The 20685-nt window shown below is 35.7% G+C and overlaps 1 protein-coding gene across 14 annotated transcripts in view; it reads right to left on the bottom strand.

Moving 5' to 3' along the window:
- The window catches only part of BPTF (bromodomain PHD finger transcription factor), a 152867-nt gene that overhangs the window by 65290 nt on the left and 66892 nt on the right, over positions 1–20685 (bottom strand). For 12 of the 14 annotated variants that reach the window (XM_077853740.1, XM_077853739.1, XM_077853743.1 and 9 more), the window contains 4 exons: positions 14109–14297; positions 9282–9469; positions 6699–7054; positions 6125–6256 (listed from right to left, as the gene is read on the bottom strand). In XM_077853740.1, the coding sequence (XP_077709866.1) occupies positions 6125–6256; positions 6699–7054; positions 9282–9469; positions 14109–14297 (865 nt within the window). The remainder of the gene's footprint in view (positions 1–6124; positions 6257–6698; positions 7055–9281; positions 9470–14108; positions 14298–20685) is intronic. The other 2 variants (XM_077853744.1, XM_077853746.1) reach the window with 1 other exon arrangement.

The raw sequence follows: 20685 nt of genomic DNA, 5'->3' as shown, positions 1-20685 counted from the left end.
GTGTCTAATTAGATGATCAAAGTTTTCTCTTTGACTTCAAATGGCATGATATTAATAATCTAAGAGTGGACAAGTCTTCCATTCCTAGGGGAAGCCAATTATCCATGGTTTATAATTTTTAAAATTTACTCCTGAATATATTTACTAATGTATTATTTTTTTTTACTAATGTTTTAAAAGTACCTGAATGCACATCTATTTGCCATTTAATTATTAACCAATGATAAATATTAATAAAAAGAAATAGGGCCATAATTTTCTAGTTATCTACTGTCCATTTCTATATATCAGGTTTTATTGCAGTGTTCTACTAACAAATAATAATCTGCAAGCTTTCTTTCTTTTTCTATTTTATAGAAGAATTTGAATAGACTTATCTATTACCTGAAATGTGAAGAACTTCCTTATGAAGTCATCTGGTCCTGCCCACCTCTTTATTGACAGGTGCAGTGATACCCTTTAAAATGAACCAAAATCCTTTTCCTGCCTGAGAAAAGTGTGTGGCCTATTCCCTACTGTCCAATAATGGAGATGGGGGTAGGAGACCCTACTCCTCAGCCCTTCTATACAAAACTAGAAGCCCAGTGGGCCCTTCATCTATGGATGGAGGAAGCCTGAATACTATGTTAGTGGACCCTCTGAAGGTTTAAAATCCCTAGTGCCAGTGAGAGTGAATCAAAAATACTGATTGGTAAGGCTCCTTTTCTATTTTTGATGTTGGTGATTTGTGTTTTCCCCTTTATTTTTTCTTTCCTGATAAGCTCATCAGTGGTTTGTAAATTATAATGGGATCTAAGGTTTTCTATTTCATCAAATATTTAATATTCAATTGTTCTTGGTATTTCCTGTCTTCAGAAGGACTTCTTGAGACATATGCCTAGCTAATTAATTTGTAGTTCTTCTTTCCTGTGTAAGCATTGAAGACTACCAATTTCCCCCCTGGGTACTCTATAGGGGCAGACTACAAATTTCAATATATGTAGTTTTCTCATGAACACTCAATTCAAAGTGTTTTCTAGTTTCCATTACATTTTTTTTTTACCATTTGTAATTTATTTAGAGGTGTATTTCTTAGATTTCAAGCATATAAGTTCTTGAATATCTTTAAACTTTTACCACAAATGTTTGTATTCACAAACAATATTTTAACATATTATCCTACATGCTTTTAAATTTTACATAAATAGAATCATACTACATTTATTTTTAAGTAGAGAAATGTTTTTACTCTGTTGTACATATATGAGATTCAATCTTGACACTTGCCCTAGGTTCACAGCTGTGTTAATATTAATAGCCCATTATAGAACCACAACATAACTTTTTCTTTTTCTAAGATTTTATTTATTCATGAGAAATACACACAGAGAGGCAGAGACATAGGTAGAGAGAGAAGCAAGCTCCATGCAGGGAGTCTGATGTGGGATTTGATCCCAGGACTCCAGGATCATGCCTGGGCCTGAGGCAGGCAGGCCTCAACCACTGAGCCACCCAGGCATCCCCACACCATAACTTAAATGTGCCTAATTATGGACACTTAGGAACTGTTACCAAATTTCACCACTACAAAGTATTGTAAGAAACATTCTGGCATGCCTGGGTGGCTCAGTCGGTTAAGCATTTGACTCTTGATCTCACCCTCAGGGTTGTGAGTTGAAGCTCTGCACTGGGCTTCATGATGGGCATGGATCCTTTTCTTTTCTTTTTTTTTTTTAAGATTTTATTTATGAGAGAGAGAGAGAGAAAGAGAGAGAAAGAGAGGCAGAGATACAGGCAGAGGGACAAGCAGGCTCTATGCAGGGATCTATCCTGGATCTCCAGGATCAGGTCCTGGGCTGAAGGCGGCACTAAACCACTGAGCCACCTGGGCTGCTCCCATGGGACCAACTTTTTTAAAAAACTTCTTCATGCTTTCTCATGTACACATGTAAGATTTCTCTAGGGTACTGAGTGAGGAATACAATTGCATTTTCAACTTTGTTTTTACCAAATGATTCTTTAACATGGTTGCAGCAACCATTTCGCTAGTTACTCTTGTATCAGCAGTGTTCCAGAATTCTCTATTAATATCACCTATTTACCAATATATTTAAAATTTTTAACAATACCATGGGCATGAAATAATATTCTCTAGTTTTAATGTGCATTTACCTCACCTTACCAGGGAAATTTTCATGGTTTTGGCTATTTGTGTCTCCTTTGAATTATGTTTGTATCTTTGGTCTTATTACTAAATGGTTGCATTTTTTTTTCTTATTGAGCTGTAGAAGTTCTTGAATATATTGTGAATACTAACCCTTTTTTGATTATAGAATGATAAAAAAATTAAAAATACCTTTACCAGTCTATGACTTAGTTTTTTAGGATGACACATTACTATGAAACTCAAACAACAGAAAACAATCCACCATTCACTGATCTATACTTATGTGATAAAACTAGAGTCAAAGAAAGGGTAGATTAAAACACAAACTTAAAAATTATGGTTATCTCTCAGAGGAGGCAAGGTAATGTGAACGGAAAGCAGATGCAATAGGGATAATGTTCTTATTTTTAAACTGGTTGATGAATTCACAGGTGTTATTTTATTATGACTCATTATTGCTTATACATTACCTTTTTTTTTTTTTACATTACCATCTTATATATGTATCATGATATTTAACACAAATAAGGAAAGTCACCTGTAGTCACAGCACTCAGACACATATATGCACAGTCGACCTTATCTGATAGATAACAGCTTATTAACGGAAGAAATAATGTCACACTTTTGTACGATTCAGAACATAATAAATCAGGAAGGAAAGAAAATCAAGAATAAGAGAAAGGATGCCTGTGTGACTCAGTGGGTGAGTGTCTTGCCTTTGGCTCAGGTCATGACCCTGGGGTCCTGGGATCTCGGTTTCTCTCATAAACAAATAAATAAAATTTTTTTAAAAAGTAAAAGAAAAGGAACAAAGTATGGGAGGGAGTGGAGGGCAAAGGAAAGAATATGGATGACACAGAAAGGCAAGGGGAAAGGGGAAATAGAAGAAGAGAATGAAGTGGAGGAAACAGGAAGGGTAGAAAGGAAGGAATTTTATTCATTCCAAAATCATAATCTCTTATATTTTCTTCTTGGAAGTTTTTCTTTTCGCATTTAGGATTTACTCTACCTGGAACTGACTACTGTGTGTGATATAAAGAATGGGATCCAATATTCCACTGTACAGATAACTCAAATAGCCTCATCACACCTTCTACTTAAGAGTTCGTCTTATTTGTTTATTTATTTATTTACTTACTTATTTATTAGTTCGTCCTTTTTAAAATGATTCTCTATCATCTATTACATCAGTATAGACAGGCTGGTCTCTTTCTGGATGGTTTATTCTGTACCACTGGTCTATTTATCTTTGCATCTATACCACAGTATTATTATAACTACCAAATAAAATTTGTTACCTGGTAGGACAAGTCTTTCGACCCATCCTTTAAATGTAAACCCTATTATTTCCCTTTTCCATAAAAAACTTTTAATTTTTAATTACCCATGCTATTGAAATTAACTTACATAACAACATGAAGGAAATTCACACTGTTTTGGGGGGTTTTTTTTAAGGTTTTTTTTTTTTTTTAAGATTTTATTTATTTATTCGTGAGAGACAGAGAGAGAGAAAGAAAGAGAGGCAAAAACATAGGCAGAGGGAGAAGTAGGTTCTATGCAGGGAGCCCAATACAGGACTCGATCTTGGGACTCCATGTTCACGCCCTGAACCGAAGGCAGATGCTCCACCACTGAGCCAACAGTCGTCTCCCCCAACCCCCGCCCTTTTTAACACTGTTAAGACACATCCTTAAAAAAAAAAAAAAAAAAAAAAATTGTTAAGACACTGAGTATTCCTATACATGAACATGAGCTAAATTTTTTTAAGATTTTATTTATTCATGAGAGACACAGAGAGGTAGAGACATAGGCAGAGAGAGAAGTAGGCTCCACACAGGGAACCTGATGTGGGACTCAATCCCAGGACCCCAGGATCACGCCCTGAGCCAAAGACAGACGCTCAACTGCTGAGCCACCCAGGCATCCCCATGAGCTGAATTTCTGTTTAGGTATTCCTTTATACCTCATGTTGCTTTTCAACAGAATTCATAATTTTCTCCAAAAAATTCTTATTTACTATTTTTTAAATGTTTTGCAACTGTTCAACCATCTTATGAATAAAATAACTGGTTGAATTTGTAAATAGTTCCTTAGGATCAAGTCTTAGAAACTGGTCACCTGGAAGTTTTTGATCCGTACTGAGAGATGTTAGAATCCTATTATTAATCTCTAATTTTTCTGAGTCATAGTCTCTAATTTTTTAAAAATTCAGAGCATTCTACTTTATCTCATCTCACAATATTAAAAAGAGTTCTTTCATATATATTACCAGGTGTGTCATACTAATACAAATGCAATTCATGATATAATTTAATAACTTTAAGGAACATAGTTAGAAGGCCAGTTATAATGATAAGCCAGGAAGAAAAAAAAAAAAAAAAACCTCAATTTAAAAAAAAAAAAAGATGAATTCCATATTCCATTTTACATTGGAATGTTTAAAATTGAGAAACGAATTTATATAATTTGAGTATTGGAGTTTATTGGCTGACACTTAGCTAAGCTTCAGTTCTCAATGTATTTATCTATGTCATCAGAGACATGGCTGCTTGGTCCACCAACATTAACTTTAGGATGATAACTAAACAGAAGAATGTTGGGACAGAATAGTTTTGCGTATGTCTGGAGGTAAATTCAAGAAGGAACAACAGAAACTCAAGACTACTACTTCACAATTGCCTCTGACTCTCTCCTTGGTCTACCTTGACAAAAGAGATCAGTAAGAAGTAGAATAAAGATATGCCAGCCATTCAGCTATCCTCTCCTAGTGTGCAGTCTGTAGCACTGGAACTTAACCCTTTTTTTACCCTAGGAAGAATTAAGTCCATTCCACTTGTGGAAGCCTCTATTGGTAGAAACAATAACATTCAAAATAGGAGGGAGAAAAGGGGAAGACAAAGTATCTGTAAGACTGATGTAAGGAAAACACAAAAAGAGACGTCTGCGTGGCTCAGTGGTTGAGCGTCTGCCTTCAGCTCAGGGCGTGATCCTGGTCCCAGGATCGAGTCCCAACATCAGGTTCCCTGCATAGAGCCTGCTTCTCCCTCTACCTATGTCTCTGCCTCTCTCTGTGTGTCTCTCATGAATAAATAAAATAAAATAAAATCTTAAGGGGGGGGGGACACAAATAAAAACCCTGAGAGCAATCTTTAGCAGATGAAAATTTAGCAGATGTAAACTACTTTTCTTAAAAAAAACTTTTCATGGGGAACCTGGGTGGCTCAGTGGTTGAGTGTCTGCCTTTGAGTCCTGAGAGCAAGTCTTGCATCAGGCTTGCTGTGGCGAGCATGCTTCTCCTCTGCCTATGTCTCTGTCTCTCTGTGTGTCTCTCTCATAAATAAATAAATAAAATCTTAAACTAAACAAAAAAAACTTTTCATTATAAAATAAAACAAAGATGTGGGAAGCAACACAAAATTTATTTATAGTAACAAAATAGCAGTGTTATAACTTCAGAATGGGCTCCATAGAGGAGCAGGGAAGTAAAATGATTCTTTTCACTTGAATAGTAATTTAAATTTTTTACCATAAACTTATATTAATTTTTATAGTAATAATTTTAAAGACTAACTATAGTTAAACAAATACATTTAAGTTAAAAAGTAGATTTAAGTCACAACATTTATCAATTTTTTTAACCATCTGAAGTCACACAACTCTGGGTCTACTTAGCAGCTAAATGATGTTTGAACATTCAATGCTAAGTAAATCAGATACCTAACACAGTAACTGAAACATTCTAGAACATTCAAAATATGTGATTGCTCTTTCTATTCAATAAAAATGCTTTTTACTTGAAAAAATAAGAAATAATATTTATTCACGTTCCAGCTTATAGAGGAGAAAAATGAGGCCAGGAAGAGTTAAGTTTATTATGTAATATAGTCTTTTAAATACAGTAACTTTCATTACCAATAGACTAATATTCCAAAAGGGAGTGCGGTATACCATTTACAAGGCTCAGAAGTCACTTACCTGGTATGTCCTAAAGATTCTCGCCATATCGGCAGCATCACAACAGGTTTAACTGCACACTCCAAAATAGCTAAAGCCAATGCAAATTCTCTGGGTTTGCTACACATCTGAACTGCCTTGATCCAATTTGCCCTATATTTCAGAAGAAGGGGGGAAAAAGTTATTTCACTTGATGGTCTTAAAAGTACAAAAGCTGTAATTTCAGACTCCATCTCATAGGACGCATGTTTCTAGGCTAATAAGGTTTAAATATACTGCTACTGGAAGTTCCTACCTCACAGAATCACAGATTTTGAATACCTCAAGGAATCCCAGAGGTTGATTAGTCTTCCAACTCCTTAAACCCTCTATAATGTTCTGGAACTTTAAAGACTCTGCTTTCCAGAAATTTTTCAAAAGCTAATGTTGGTCCAGTAACTTAGAAGTATATACACATCCCTAATGTCCTCAGTGTTTGCTAACTAAAATGACTTCATTCAATTCCTTGGTAACAAGTTGAAAGTGAGCAACTGGAATAAACATTTCACAAATATTTAGTATATTCACGCAACAAATGAACTTTAGTTTCCTTTACCTGTGTGATGCCCAATTTGGATGAAGAAAGGATGAAGGGATATTGTTTTCTAGTTGGGTGATAGTTAGTCTCAGAGTAGATATGGTAAGAACTTTGGACCCGTGGACAGAACCATTCCATTTGAACTCTCCTGCTGGAGTCAGACAGAATTTATGTGCAAGATGTCTTCTCTTATCATGATCTTCTCTGTGCTGGTGCTTATTCAAAGCAAATGAATTGGTGGAGTACTGATTGTGGTAGACACGATACTTCCCTTCTTGACCCAACTTAAAATAATTGTTGATATTTCCTTTCATGACCACTTCCTTTTTGGTACTCAACCGTGAAATTTCTCCTTGAGAGTTAACTACCAGTACCTGACCAAGAAAATAAAAAGCCTAATTATTCATATCAAATAAGTAAACATGATCAACTGTCTTTCAATAATCTGTAATTTATCATTCCAGGGTCATCTGGGTGGCTCAGTGTTTGAGCGTCTGCCTTTGGCTCAGGTTGTGATCCCCGCAGGGAGCCTGCTTTTCCTTCTCCCTCTGCCTGTGTCTTTACCTCTCTCTCTGTCTCTCTCATGAATAAATTTTTTTTTAAATCTGTAATTTATCATTCCATATAAAGTTCAGGTATATCTTATGACTGAACTTTTGAAATTTCTAAGTGAAGTTAAAAGCTAAACCTAATTGTTTATAATTAAACAACCAAGATCTTCCCATAAAAAGAACCTCTACTAAGTGCCTATTATATGTCAGACATTATGAAGTATTTTCATGCATCTCAAATATATACACAAAACTACATGTGCACATCATTCACCAATCATTACTTCAAGATTATAATATAAAGGGTAGGGAAGGGCAGCCCCAGTGGCGCAGCGGTTTAGCACTGCCTGCAGCCCAGGGCGTGATCCTGGAGACCCTGGATCGAGTCCCACATCAGGCTCTCTGTATGATGCATGCTTCTCCCTCTGCCTGTGTCTCTGCCTCTCTCTCTGTCTCTATGAATAAATAAATAAAATCTTTAAAAAATAAAAAAATAAAAAAATAAAGGGTAGGGAAAAAGAAAGGCATCACATGTTTCATTCCCCAAAAAATATATTCCCAAAAATATTTTTTTCTTTTGCTCCTTTTATCATTCCAGCATTAGTATAAGAGTCCATGGATACTTTATGTTTCCAAACAGTTTATCTCAATCTTTTAGTGAACTGTGAGATCAATAGTGGATCTTATTCAACTTTTAAAAAAACAAAATATAACACAATCAACTAGACTAGAAAAGAAAATACCAGAGTGCTTCCCACATAACAAGGTAAAATACCATTTCAGGAAACATCTGAATGTGTGTACTGGGTTGCTATAATAAATGTCATACTGAGGGTCAGAGTGAAAAACCAGCCTGAAAGCTACTGCTTTAAAGAAATTCCTGTGATGTTTAGAAAAGAACACTGTATATTCTTGTGTATCTACCTTGCAAATAATTCTTAAATATGGGAGACACAGCTGTGGCATTATTCTGCTACACTGGATAGCTGGGGAACAGAAACAGTAAGTCCTAGCTAGGGAGCTTGGCTGGCTCAGTCAGTAAAGTGCATGACTCTTGATCTTTGAGCCCCATGTTGTGTGTAGAGATTACGTCTTAAGAAATAAAAAATAAAAATAGAAGTACTAGAAGCACCTGGGTGGCTCAGTCAGTTAAGTGTCCTACTCTTCATTTCAGCTCAGGTCATAATCTCAGGGTTCTGAGATTGAGCCTTTCATTGGGCTTCCTGCTTAGCAGGGAGTCTGCTTGAGATTCTTTCTCTCCTTCTCCTTCTGCCCTCCTCCATGTTGATATATACTCCCCCTCTCTCTAAAATAATAAATAAATCTTTTTAAAAGGGGGAAGAGTGCCTGGGTGACTCTTAAGCGTCTGGCTTCAGCTTGGGTCATGTTCTCAGGGTCCTAGGATGGAACCTGCATGGGGCTTCCCTGCTTCTCCCCCTCCCTCTGCAGCCTCTCTTGCTCGTGCTCTAATAAATAAATAAAATCTTTAAAAATCTATAACTCTATATTAAAGCCCATAAATAGTGTATTCTTTACCATATGTGGAGGAAAAAAAGCCTCTCTTTAGAATTATATACAATAAAACTAGCCATATAGTAAGAAAGTATACCATCCAATTACAGATTTCCCCACAAGAACTGAAATTTGGGTACACAACTATACCTATTGTACAAAATATGTATTACATGTATTATAAACCTAACCACTTTTAATCTTGCTATCCACTACACTCTTGGAAACAGAAAAATACAATTCAAAAGTAGGTCTACAGGGATGGCTGGGTGGTTCAGTGGTTGAGTATCTGCCTTTGGCTCAGGGAGTAATCCGGGGTCTAGAGATGGAGCATCGGGCTCCCTGCGAGGAGCCTGCTTCTCCCTCTATGTCTCTGCCTCCCTCTCTTTGTGTCTCTCTCATAAATAAATAAAATAAAAATCTTTTAAATAAATAAATAAATAAAGGGTCTACAAACTACCCACCCCCACTTTTCAGGTATGATAAATAAAATTATTTCACATTCCAAAGATTTTTGTTTTAAATGGAAACAACATACCTCTTTGCCCTCCTTAAATAATTTATTTGCTTCATGGGCTGCAGCTGCCACCTGTTGGCTCTTCAGCTGGCTAAGTTTACTGTCTGGATTCCGTAATCTGGTGATAATTCGAGTTGACCCAGATGCCCCTCTTCCAGCTCCAGGAGACTCACTTATTTCCCCATTAGACTTCTCTGATTTGAAATCACCTGTTATCAGATGAAAAGCCAAAAGTAATTGCTAATAGTAAGTTATTTATAACAACATCTTATTTATACAAAACTCTTATTTGATGCACATTTAAGATCCAGAAAGTAAACAAAAAGTCTTTGAATAGCCATTGCAAATATATGAATTCTTAAGGGTTTTGCTTAAGACAACTTTAATGTGAGTCACTTATGTAAAGAAAATTCAAACATGCCAGGTTATCTGTTTCAAAGCTCATCTTCTAGAAAACATGAAGGGCTACTACAAATATATAAGTAACAAACATCATAACTCAAAATGCACACAAATAAAACACTGCCTTATATATTCATTATGGATCCTGTATAAAAAGTAAGGGTATAATTAATTTTAGAAAAATTTCCTTTGAAATTGTTTAAATACCTAATGGTTTAAAGCTTTTAAATACAAATGCCAAAGTGAATTTTCACCTAAGGAACCTAGAATTATCCATGTATGGAAATAATTATACATGCAAAATCATGTAAAACTATACTTAGTTTTTTAATATAATAGAGGCCTCTCAAATTTTCATAACAATTTTTTAAAGTGACAGACTGCACTGCCAAGGAGCAATTACTGCTTTTCCATGAACCTCACTTTGACTAAAAATTTCTCTACATTCTTAAAACTATCATATCACTATCCAATTTCCATTGGCCAACAAGATTTCTCTGTCACTGTCAAATGAAAGGCCAAACATAAAATTTACTATATTTTATTTATTATATTATAAAATATACTCTATCATATATAAAGATGGTATTTTGAGTAGAGAAAAGAATTAGACTGGGAAAATTGGCAATTTTGAAAAATATGAAAGACAATTCAGGAAACATTTCTTAATTTTATCTGACCAACACCCCTTCTTTCCTTTAGGAAGATGCTTTTCTTCCACTTCAAACATCATTCAGCAAGGGCTACAAATCAAGATACCCTACCATACTGGGTGAACAATGTCACCCAGCTTATTAGCCAGACAGAGCACATCACCACCTGGCCACGGTAACTGTCCCAGATCTGGCTATGTGGCCCAAGCCATTTGTATACTACTCTAATTTTTAAAATCTGGAGATGGATAAAGGATCTTGCTTTTTTTTTTTCTTAATTAAGTTGTCTATTTAAGTAATCTCTACACCTAACATGGGGCTTAAACTCACAACCCCGAGACCAAGGGTCACATGCTCTTCCAACTGAGCCAGCCAGGCACCCCAGTCTTGCTTTTGTGTTAGTGAACAGAAAGAGTAAAAATTAGAGGCTGTCTACTTTTTATCCCACAACATGGAAAAAACTTAATAATATGAGACAATAAGCTCATCATGGAGGGGGAGGAGTGAGGATAGAGGAAGATTCATGATAACTTCATTTTGCTCTCAGGGTCCAATAATGCACCTGAGACTCACTACCTCTAGACTTCCCAATTGTACTCAATTAAATTCTCTTATTTTAAGGAAGTCTGGTGGATTTCTGTCACTTACAACCAATAAATTATAAATAATCCAGAGTATTTTAAGATTTTTTTTTACACCAAAATATAGCACTGACTAAATCAAGATGGATAAGGGGTATCAGATATTTTTCCATCCCAGGCTTCAAAGGTAGAAACCTTCAATGTGTGACAGCAAAGCAGTTATTCAGACCATTAACAATTTTCTCTAGGGTCTCAGACCTTGAGTCTACCCATGCTGAAGCTTTATGCCAAGATACTGAACGATGGTGGCTACTTTCTGCAACCACCTATATGGTCCTATAATAAAGACTTTTAAAATAGCATCTGATCTTGGCTGGACTTCCTAAAAGCAAGAAGGGAAGGCACAGTGCTTCTTAAAGGAAGCTCTACAATTTAGAGCTGAGAGTCAATCCTTTGAACATTTGCAAAGGTGGTTTTGTTTTGTTTTTTTTTTAAGTTTATTTATTTACGTAATCTCTACCTTCAAAGTGGGGCTTGAACTCACCACCTAGAGATCAAGAGTCCCATGCTCTTCCAACAGAGCCAGTTAGGCACCCTGACATTGCAAATAAGGAAATATGGGAAAGGAGACAGAAAATTCATCCCAGGGGTAAGACTTAAAAGAGTAGAGAACGGGAACAAGGCTTCTCTAACACCTCCTGCCCAAAGGCCACATTCCTCCTATTATAAAGGAGTGAATCAGTGCTAGCCCAGAGGAAGAGGACAGAGCTGCTTTCCCCCAGCCTCTGGAGATCTAAGGACGGCAGGAGGCAGAATTCTGCAGGACTTTATTCCTTTGAAGGCTAGAGAACTGGGTGTACGAAGCAGACTAACTGAGCAAGTAAGGGGCTCTACCTTCAGAGGCCCTGAGCAGAGTTTCAGGGTATTAGGTACTAGGCTGGGTACCCAGGCAATCTGTGAGGGAGTGCTACTGCCAGAAAAAAAGCCCAAACCTGCCAAGCTGGGACAGATGATCATTCAAACCTACAGCAATCCCCAGCAACCCATTCCTGACAACTGCAGAGAGTAGGTCTGCAAGGACTAGGCTGCTAAAGAGAATGGCCTCCAGAGGAGGTCTTCTCATATATTTCTCACGACTCATCCACAGCCATCCTCCCAAAAAACCAAGGGCAGCCAGATGTATCATAGAACATCCTCCACTATCGGGATAACAAGTGTGACAGGCAGTTAAATTCATAATCTGACTCATGGACTGTGAGACTGACAGAAGCTACATCCAGACCTAATCAAAGATAATACACAACACACAGAAGTTCTAAATACAGTTACAACTACCAGAGGTAATTTTGGGAAGTTTTTGAAAAAAAATCTTCAGTTGTGAATGAGATCTTTGCATTATGTTAGGCAGAAGCATTTTTCAATGAGTAAATATGTTTGTATTGAGCTATCAAAAGGTACAACTGTGGATATTTGTTTCCTATCTTTGCAGCATTCCTCTTTCTTTGAAAACCATTCCTACCCCACTCCAATCATACACTTTTGCTGGAGCCATCAATTATAATACCTTGCCTGCCCTGGCCACAGGGGTGGGAACAATATGTCCAAGATAGGCCACTCAAATTCCTTCCTCAAGGGCTTTTGATTTGGAGCAGGAGTAGGGGCCTTGCCTTTGGGCCACAGACCTTGGAAAGATATGAATACAAACCGCTGATGCCATCTTCCCTGCCACTTGGAAAAAGCCTGTCTGTATTAGGAGAGAATGAAATTAACACACAAACATATGCACATCAAAAGGTGGAGAGAAAGAGAGGAAGACAGAAAAGCTTTGATACCTGGGGGTCCAGTTATGCCTGATGATGGTTTGGACTTCCCAATTACATGAGCTAGTTAATCTGCCTTTTCACTTAAGCTACTGTAAGTTGGTTTGGTAGCTTGCAACTGAAAACAAGTTCTAATTAAAACAGATCTCCATCTCATACCATACACAAAATTATACAGTAGGATTAAAAACAAAGTTACAGAAGTATTATGTGAAATTACTGTAAAACATATGTATATGCTTGGAATAGGATCTTCCTTAGTAAGACACAAAATCCAGACAAACCCTAAAGAAAAAGATTAATAAATTTAACTATATAAAAATATTAAAATTTCTGTGTAACAAGATAACAACAAGAGTTAAAACATGCAATTACTATATAAGTATATACATGAAATCAAAAGTAACAGCCATAATACAAAAGCATTCCTAAAACTCATTAAGAAAAACTATCAAAACTCAATAGGAAAAAATGAGCAAAAGATACGAATAAGCAATTCACTGAAAGTTCAACAAACACATAAAGGGAAACTCAACTACATTAGTAAGCAGATATATGCAAATTTTTAAATGAAATACTTTTCATCATTAGCAAAACTCCAAGAGACTGATGTTGAATTTAGGTGAGAGTATGAAAAACTACATATGTATGTAAATTATTGGTATAAATCCCTTTTACTCTACAACTAAGCAGCAGTCATCACTATTTTAAAAATGTACCTACCATTTGACCCAGCAATTTCACTTACTGTTCCTATACTGCCAGAAATACTTGCATAAGTACACAGAGATATATGCTAAAGGTGTTCAAAAAAAATAGCACCACTATTTGTAATAAAAAAAAAAAAACTGTTAACAGCTTATATGTCCACTAACAAAGAAATAGTAAATAAATTACTGTTCATCCATACTGTGGAGTACCATGCAGCAGTTAACAAAAACAAAAACAAAAAAACAAAAAACAAAAACGAATGAATTCAATTCATATCATGAAAAGATCCCCTACATGTATTACTAAGTGGAAAAAAAGCAAGATGCAGAACAATGCATGCAGAATAATTCCATTTATGTAAAAAAAGTAATTAAAAAAAAAACCTTTTGGTAAACATACATATATTAATGTAACCACATGGAGAAAGACAGAAAATATTACATACCAAACTGTTGATGGTGGTTACCTTTGGGGAAGGGGCACTAAAAAGATTTATTTTTCCCTGTGTGCTTTTGCATTTTTTAAAATAAAAACAATGACAAGTGCTATTTATAGTCAAAAAAAAAAAAGAAAAAGAAAAAAAGAAAATATAATTCTTCCCACCCCATCAAACTTTTATTTAAAAAATTAAAAATTAAAAAAATTAAAAAGCTCGCTTTAATGGATGAAGTGTATTCTTACCTATCTCTTCTTGAATAGAGACAGGTGTATGAGACTCTCTCTCTCCATTTTCAGGCTCATCAGCTGCCTTAGCAGATTCACTCTGGGAAGAATTTAGTTCACTGCTGCTGTTACTGTTTTCCAGATTAGGCTGGATGGAGGTAGTGGTAGCACTAGTGTTACTGCTGTCACATGTCTTGTTAGGTTCTTCTAGAAAAATAGAATATCTGATTTTTAGATTAAAAAAATCACATGAAAAGTAACTACTTTGTCAGAAAAGACATTTAATGGAGGACTGCATTACAAAGCTAGAGTTTAAAAAGAGAAGCTGCTCATCTATGAAGAATGCAATGTCTGAGATTAATAAGCAACATTCTAGAGTTATTTTTGAAGCCTCTCAAAAGTCTAACTCATTCTAATTCAGACTCTTATCATCTTAATTTCTAGTATAAGGCAGACAATCTTTCAGATACCCCACAGCTGAAGAAGAAAATTAAAGTGATATAACTAGCCCACAAAACTTAGAAATGGTTTTGAAATAATCCTTCAAAATCTGAAATTTATATTTTCTTTTTAAAAAAGTAGTCAAAAAAACAACAAAAACAAAACAAAAAAATAAATAAAAAAGTAGTCAAACATATTAGAAACTGCATTAAACAGGATTATTTATCTCTAAGTTTTTCTGCTTGAATTCAATGCTCCCAAATTAACTAGAAGGTAATGCTAAAGTCATTATAAATTTAAAGAATAATTTAATAGGTGTCGGGGGGGGGAGAATAATTTATTAGTTATCACTAAGTATACTATTCCTAAAAGTGTATCAAAATGCACACTACCATGAACTGAAAGCCTAGATCTTTCCATGATAGTTCAGAAATTAAGAGCCCCCTTCCCTCTAGATTTCATTTTGTCACTAAGATATTCTTTAAATCACCTAAATTAGGGCAGCCCCGGTGGCTTAGCGGTTTAGCGCCACCTTTAGCCTGAGGGTGTGATCCTGGAGGCCTGGGATCAAGTCCCAAGTCAGGCTCCCTGCATGGAGCCTGCTTCTCCCTCTGCCTATGTCTCTGCCTCTCTCTCTCTCTCTGTCTTAAATCAATCACCTAAATTAAAAAGTGGTTGGTGGTATATCACAAAGGCAATCTCAAAGGTATAAAGAGCTCCTACATTTTTTTAAGAAAAAAATCCTAACAACCTGATAGAAAAATGAAAAGACCTATAAGCAATCACAGAAGAAATGAAAATGGCCTTTAAACATATTGGGCTGGCAAAAATCCAAGACTCACAATACACTCAGGTAAAGAGGCAACTGTTAATAGGCACCGCCCCACACAATACAGCAGGAGTGAAATGGGCCGAAGTGTATATAAAGGAACTGACAATATAAACACATGCGCTCTTAACCTACCAATCCCACGTCCAGAAATCTATCCCAAAACACATTGGCAAAAATACTAAATCACTTTTTTATATAGCTATTCATTGCAGTGTTATTTATAATGGCAAAAGACCACAGACAAAATGTCCATCAATGGGGCACTGGTTGAATAAAAGGTGATATACACAATGAAATATCATGTACCATAAAAAGGATTGGAGAAATCATCAGATCCACACATAAATGATTAAATGTAAAAAGAGCAGAATAGTAGTTATAGTATGCTAACTTTTGTGTGAGAAGGGGAGAGAAATATAAATTTATATGCAGATTTTCCCTTTATTTATGAAAATTTTTCAAACACTGGAAAAATAACCAAAATTAACAAATGTGGCTACCTATGAGGGAAGGAAGGGAAAGGATTACCTAGAGAGGGAAAGGATGTGAAAACTCTCTGTATACACTTACACAGTTGATTTTGGAATCATGTAAATGTACATTTTTCTAAAACTTAAAGTTAGAAATGCAATCCCTAAAAATTGAAAACTGAGACAAATTAACCTAGTTGTATATCAAGTTGTTTGCATAACCACACAGAGAAAAAAATTATTTTAAGCAACTTTGGAACACAGCATTTTGACTGTATGGCCTTCCAGGAAATACAGCATAAGGATAAAGAACTATAAAAAAATCTTAAATACTATTCAGTGGTCTTACTGTCAGCTATTGATATTACAAAATTACTATGATATATAATCATTTCTTATTCATGTACATCAAAATGTTAATACATACATTAATAATATGTTATTATTAATGGACATCTGTATCAGGACAATGTAAATATGTAATTAAGTTACCACTTTTAGGAACTAAGGCTTTTAATGTATGGGAGAGATACAAGTTTAAAACCAACCAACAAACAAACAAACAAAAAAACCTAAGTATGCAATCCTCAATCTGATGAAATGTCAACATGAACTGGTATTTTTCTTTTCAAAAATACGTATTTTCTAATACCAAAAAAGCCAACAGGCAATGACAGCCAGACTGTGGTCTCTAAATATCATTCCCCACTAAAAGGAACCAGGAGTTCTTGGAGGAATGACTGATTCCAGGTCTGGTGTGGTAAATACATAAGCAAAAGCAGGGAAAGCTATCGAAGACTACCAGGGTAAAAGGACTCAAAAGTCAACATGAACAGGCTGGTACTTGGTCAATATAAGCAAAATGAATAACTACAACTGACTGAAACAAATTGAACACATAGAGATGCATAAGTTCAAAAGGATACATAAAATGAGAAAGCCATGCCCCTGTGTAAAAGTCCATAACTCAGGAACCACTGAAAATAAGTGGATACCAACTCCTGACTCTGAAAAATAATGAAGCATTTATTCCTGCTCTAACTACATTCCAAGGTATTCAAACAGCATCAGTTAATAAGGTAAAATTCTTCACAGGAGAATTTCAGTTAAACAAATATAGAAAAAAAGAATTAAAAACCACTATATTATAATCACACAAACAACTGATTCTGAAATGATCATCAATGAAATGAAAGGTTAACAGGAAACTTCACAATGTCACTACCTGAACTCTGATCAATTTCAGCATTTATAAAGGCAGACTAAACAGAAATCATGAGCCTTTTGATGCTACGCCATATGAAGTACCCAGGACACAGCTTATGGAATAGTCTCACCAAAAACAGTTAAAAATGTACTGAATCAAGCTTTTAGAAGAAATTAAAGAACACTAAAAGGAAGGAAACAGACAAATCCTCAATGTGGGATGTCCTATAGCAGGATACACTACAATTCTTCAACAAGTCATCAGTGTACAGAGGAAAAAAGTCGGGGAAAAGACTACTCTAGACCAACAGACTCAAGAGACATAAAATCAAATTTCACATCATATGGGAATCTTATTTGGAGTTAATACAAATACAACACAATGTAAAAAAAGAAAAATTTAAGTGAGGAAATTCAAACTGCCTGAACAGTAGATGATATTAAGGAACTGACATCAATTTTATTAAAATGACAACTGCACTGTCATTATGTAAGAAAATGTTCATATTTCTTAGATGTGAGTAGGACTGATATAACATGATGTCTGGGATATACTGTAAAATAATGTGGTAGGAAACAACCCAAAATCATATTAGCAAGAAAGGGGATAAAAACAACAACTGGGTTGTACACCGAAGAATATTACAATGCAATTAATGCAATTAATATGAAAGAATTCCAGCAATACGTAACATTATATTAATAATGTAATATAAAGTGAAAAAACCAAATTCCATAAATACAATATACTTAATAATATATATTTAACATAACACATTTACAATAAAGTTTAAAACAACTAAAAAAGAAATATATAGTTTTTAGCAAATCATGTGTGTCAACTCCATGAAGCAAGAGCATGTGAGTTAAATCACTTTGACCTCCAGTATCAACAATCTTGATTCTACTGTGTATCCCTTATAAAACAAAAGAAGATGTTAGTGAACCACAGGAGTCAGAGTGACAACTACTTCAGGTAGGGGACAGGGAAGCAGAGGATCAGACTGGGGAGTTGATTATAGATGTAGGTTAGTTTCAAAGCAGGACTTAGCTTTTTGTTTGGAGTGACAGGTTCCTAGGTGTTTATTTTCATTATTAAGTAACTTAAAACCTGAATGAGGGCAGCCCAGAGTGTGATGCTGGAGACCGGGGATCAAGTCCCACATCAGGCTCCCTGCATGGAGCCTGCTTCTCCCTCTGCCTGTGTCTCTGCCTCTCTCTCTCTCTCATGAATAAATAAAGTCTTATAAAAAAACTGAATGAATAAATTAAGGGGGGGATCCCTGGGTGGCGCAGCGGTTTAGCGCCTGCCTTTGGCCCAGGGCAAGGTCCTGGAGACTCAGGATCAAATCCCACGTCGGGCTCCCGGTGCATGGAGCCTGCTTCTCCCTCTGCCTGTGTCTCTGCCTCTCTCTCTCTCTCTGTGTGACTATCATAAAAAAAAAAAAAAAAAAAAAAAAAAAAAATTAAGGGGGACTATCCAATGACCAGTGATGAATATAGTCAACTAAGGATGGTGATTTATCTAACAATGTACATCTAGGGTCAAAGATTAAAACATTTTTTTGAGCAAAAAAAAAAAAAGAAAAAGAAAAAGAAAAAAGTAACCAGTTAAAAAAAATCATGGGTGAAGCAAGTATGACAAAATCTTGATAATTTTTTTATATAAGTGATAGACATATAGCAATGTCGGTATTGTCATAATATTATTCTCTTAATTTTTATGTATGTTTCAAAATGTTTATAGTAAAAAAAATTTATATGAAGGATTTCAAAATGCCAAATTTAACATCTGCTAGCTACAAGCCAGTATACAATCAACTAACTCAGAAAAATTTGGAACAAGAGAAGTCTCTCAAAATAATACCAAATTCTTCACTAACCATTCTTTTCACAGCTGTAAGATCTAGATTTGTAAAGTGTAGTAGTCCTAATTTATAATGGCCTAAATATCATCTTCTCAAATAATGAAGCAATATATAAATATATTCCCTCCTTTATGAGCTCAGAGTGCATTTTCTCACAGAATAAAAAAAGTGATTAAACTAGCTCAGCCCACAAAAACATTTTTGCACATAATATACTCCAAGTATGGTTTTAACCAAGAAAATAATTCGGGGGGGGGGGGGATCTCCTGTGTCTGCCTTTGGCTCTGGTCATGATCCCAGGATCCTAGGACAGAAGTCAGATTTCCTGCTCAGCAGGCAGGTTTCCTGCTCAGCAGGAAGTCTGCTTCTATCACTTGCCCTCTCCCTCCCCCCTCCCTCTGCCCCTCCCCACTGCTAATTCTCTCTCGCTAATCAATAAATAAAATCTTAAGAAAAAAAGAAAAAATAATCTGGGATAAGAACTTAAGAGATAAAAAAAAAAAGAACTTAAGAGATTGACTATACACATCTTAAAATACTTTAGAGAAGTTTTTTTCTGCTATTAGGGATATAATGGTACTTCACACAAGAATAGGCAATCAATCCCTTACCAGGTATTCTCATACAAAAAAGCCAATAACCCACTGAAAGCAAACTTAGCTCAGATTCCATCCATTTAAACTTTCAAGGTGATAAGCTTAGGACCATCACAAACTCATAAAATATAGCTTTTTTGTTTGTCCAAAGTTAATCTGTCTTAAGTAGAAAAGTGTTTTTCCTCCATTTCATTTCAATTTAGAATGCTGATTTGGGTTGTTTTTTGTTTTTTTTTTTTTAAGTAGGCTCAACGCCCAGCATAGAGCCCAACGCAGAGCTTGAAATCATGACCCTAAGACCAAGACCTGAGCTGAGATCCAGAGTTCAATGTTTAATTGCCTGAGCCACTCAGTGCTCCAGTTTTTTTGTTATTAATAATTGTTCTAGGGTTGCCTGGCTAGCTCAGTCAGAAGAGCATCTGACTCTTGATCTTGGGGTTGTGGGTCTGAGCCCCATATTGGGTGTAAAGATTACTATAAGAAATAAACAAGCAAAGAAACTTTAAATAACTTTTCTAGGGATGCCTGGGTGGCTCAGTAGTTGAGCATCTGCCTTTGGCTCAGGTCGTGATCCCGGGGTCCTGGGATTGAGTCCCACATCGGCTTCCCTGGGAGGAGACTGCTTCCCCCTCGCCCGTGTCTCTGCCTCTGTGTGTGTGTCTCGAATGAATGAATAAGTAACTGTTCTAGAACTCTTCACTTCTTTATTTCATTTGGCTATAGATTAAGGAAATCTGAAGCATCTGCTTTATTTTTTTTTTATTTTTATTTTTTTTAGCATCTGCTTTAAAACACCAAGGGGGGCACCTGGGTGGCTTAGTGGTTGAGTGTCTGCTTTTGGCTCAGGTCTTGATCTCAGGGTCCTGAGATAGAGTCTCACATCAGGCTGCCCTCAGGGAGTCTGCTTCTCCCTCTACCCATGTCTCTGCCTCTCATATGAATAAATAAAATCTTAAAAACAAAAAACAAAACACCACCAAGAAGGTATCACCTATCAACATGTACATTTTATTGCTCAAAGTCCAAATGTTCTAGCCCTAAGGCAAATATTATAAGTTTTGGTATTTACAATACTATTTTTCATTAGACACGAAAAACACTGTAAACGAGTAAAAATAGGATAGGTTTTATAGTCATCTCTCAAACCAAAATTACATATAGATCTTGATCTTCAATTGCTTT

Source organism: Canis aureus, chromosome 16 (genome assembly GCF_053574225.1).
Source record: "Canis aureus isolate CA01 chromosome 16, VMU_Caureus_v.1.0, whole genome shotgun sequence".
NCBI classification, from domain to species: domain Eukaryota; kingdom Metazoa; phylum Chordata; class Mammalia; order Carnivora; family Canidae; genus Canis; species Canis aureus.
This window is presented reverse-complemented; position numbering and strand designations above follow the sequence as displayed.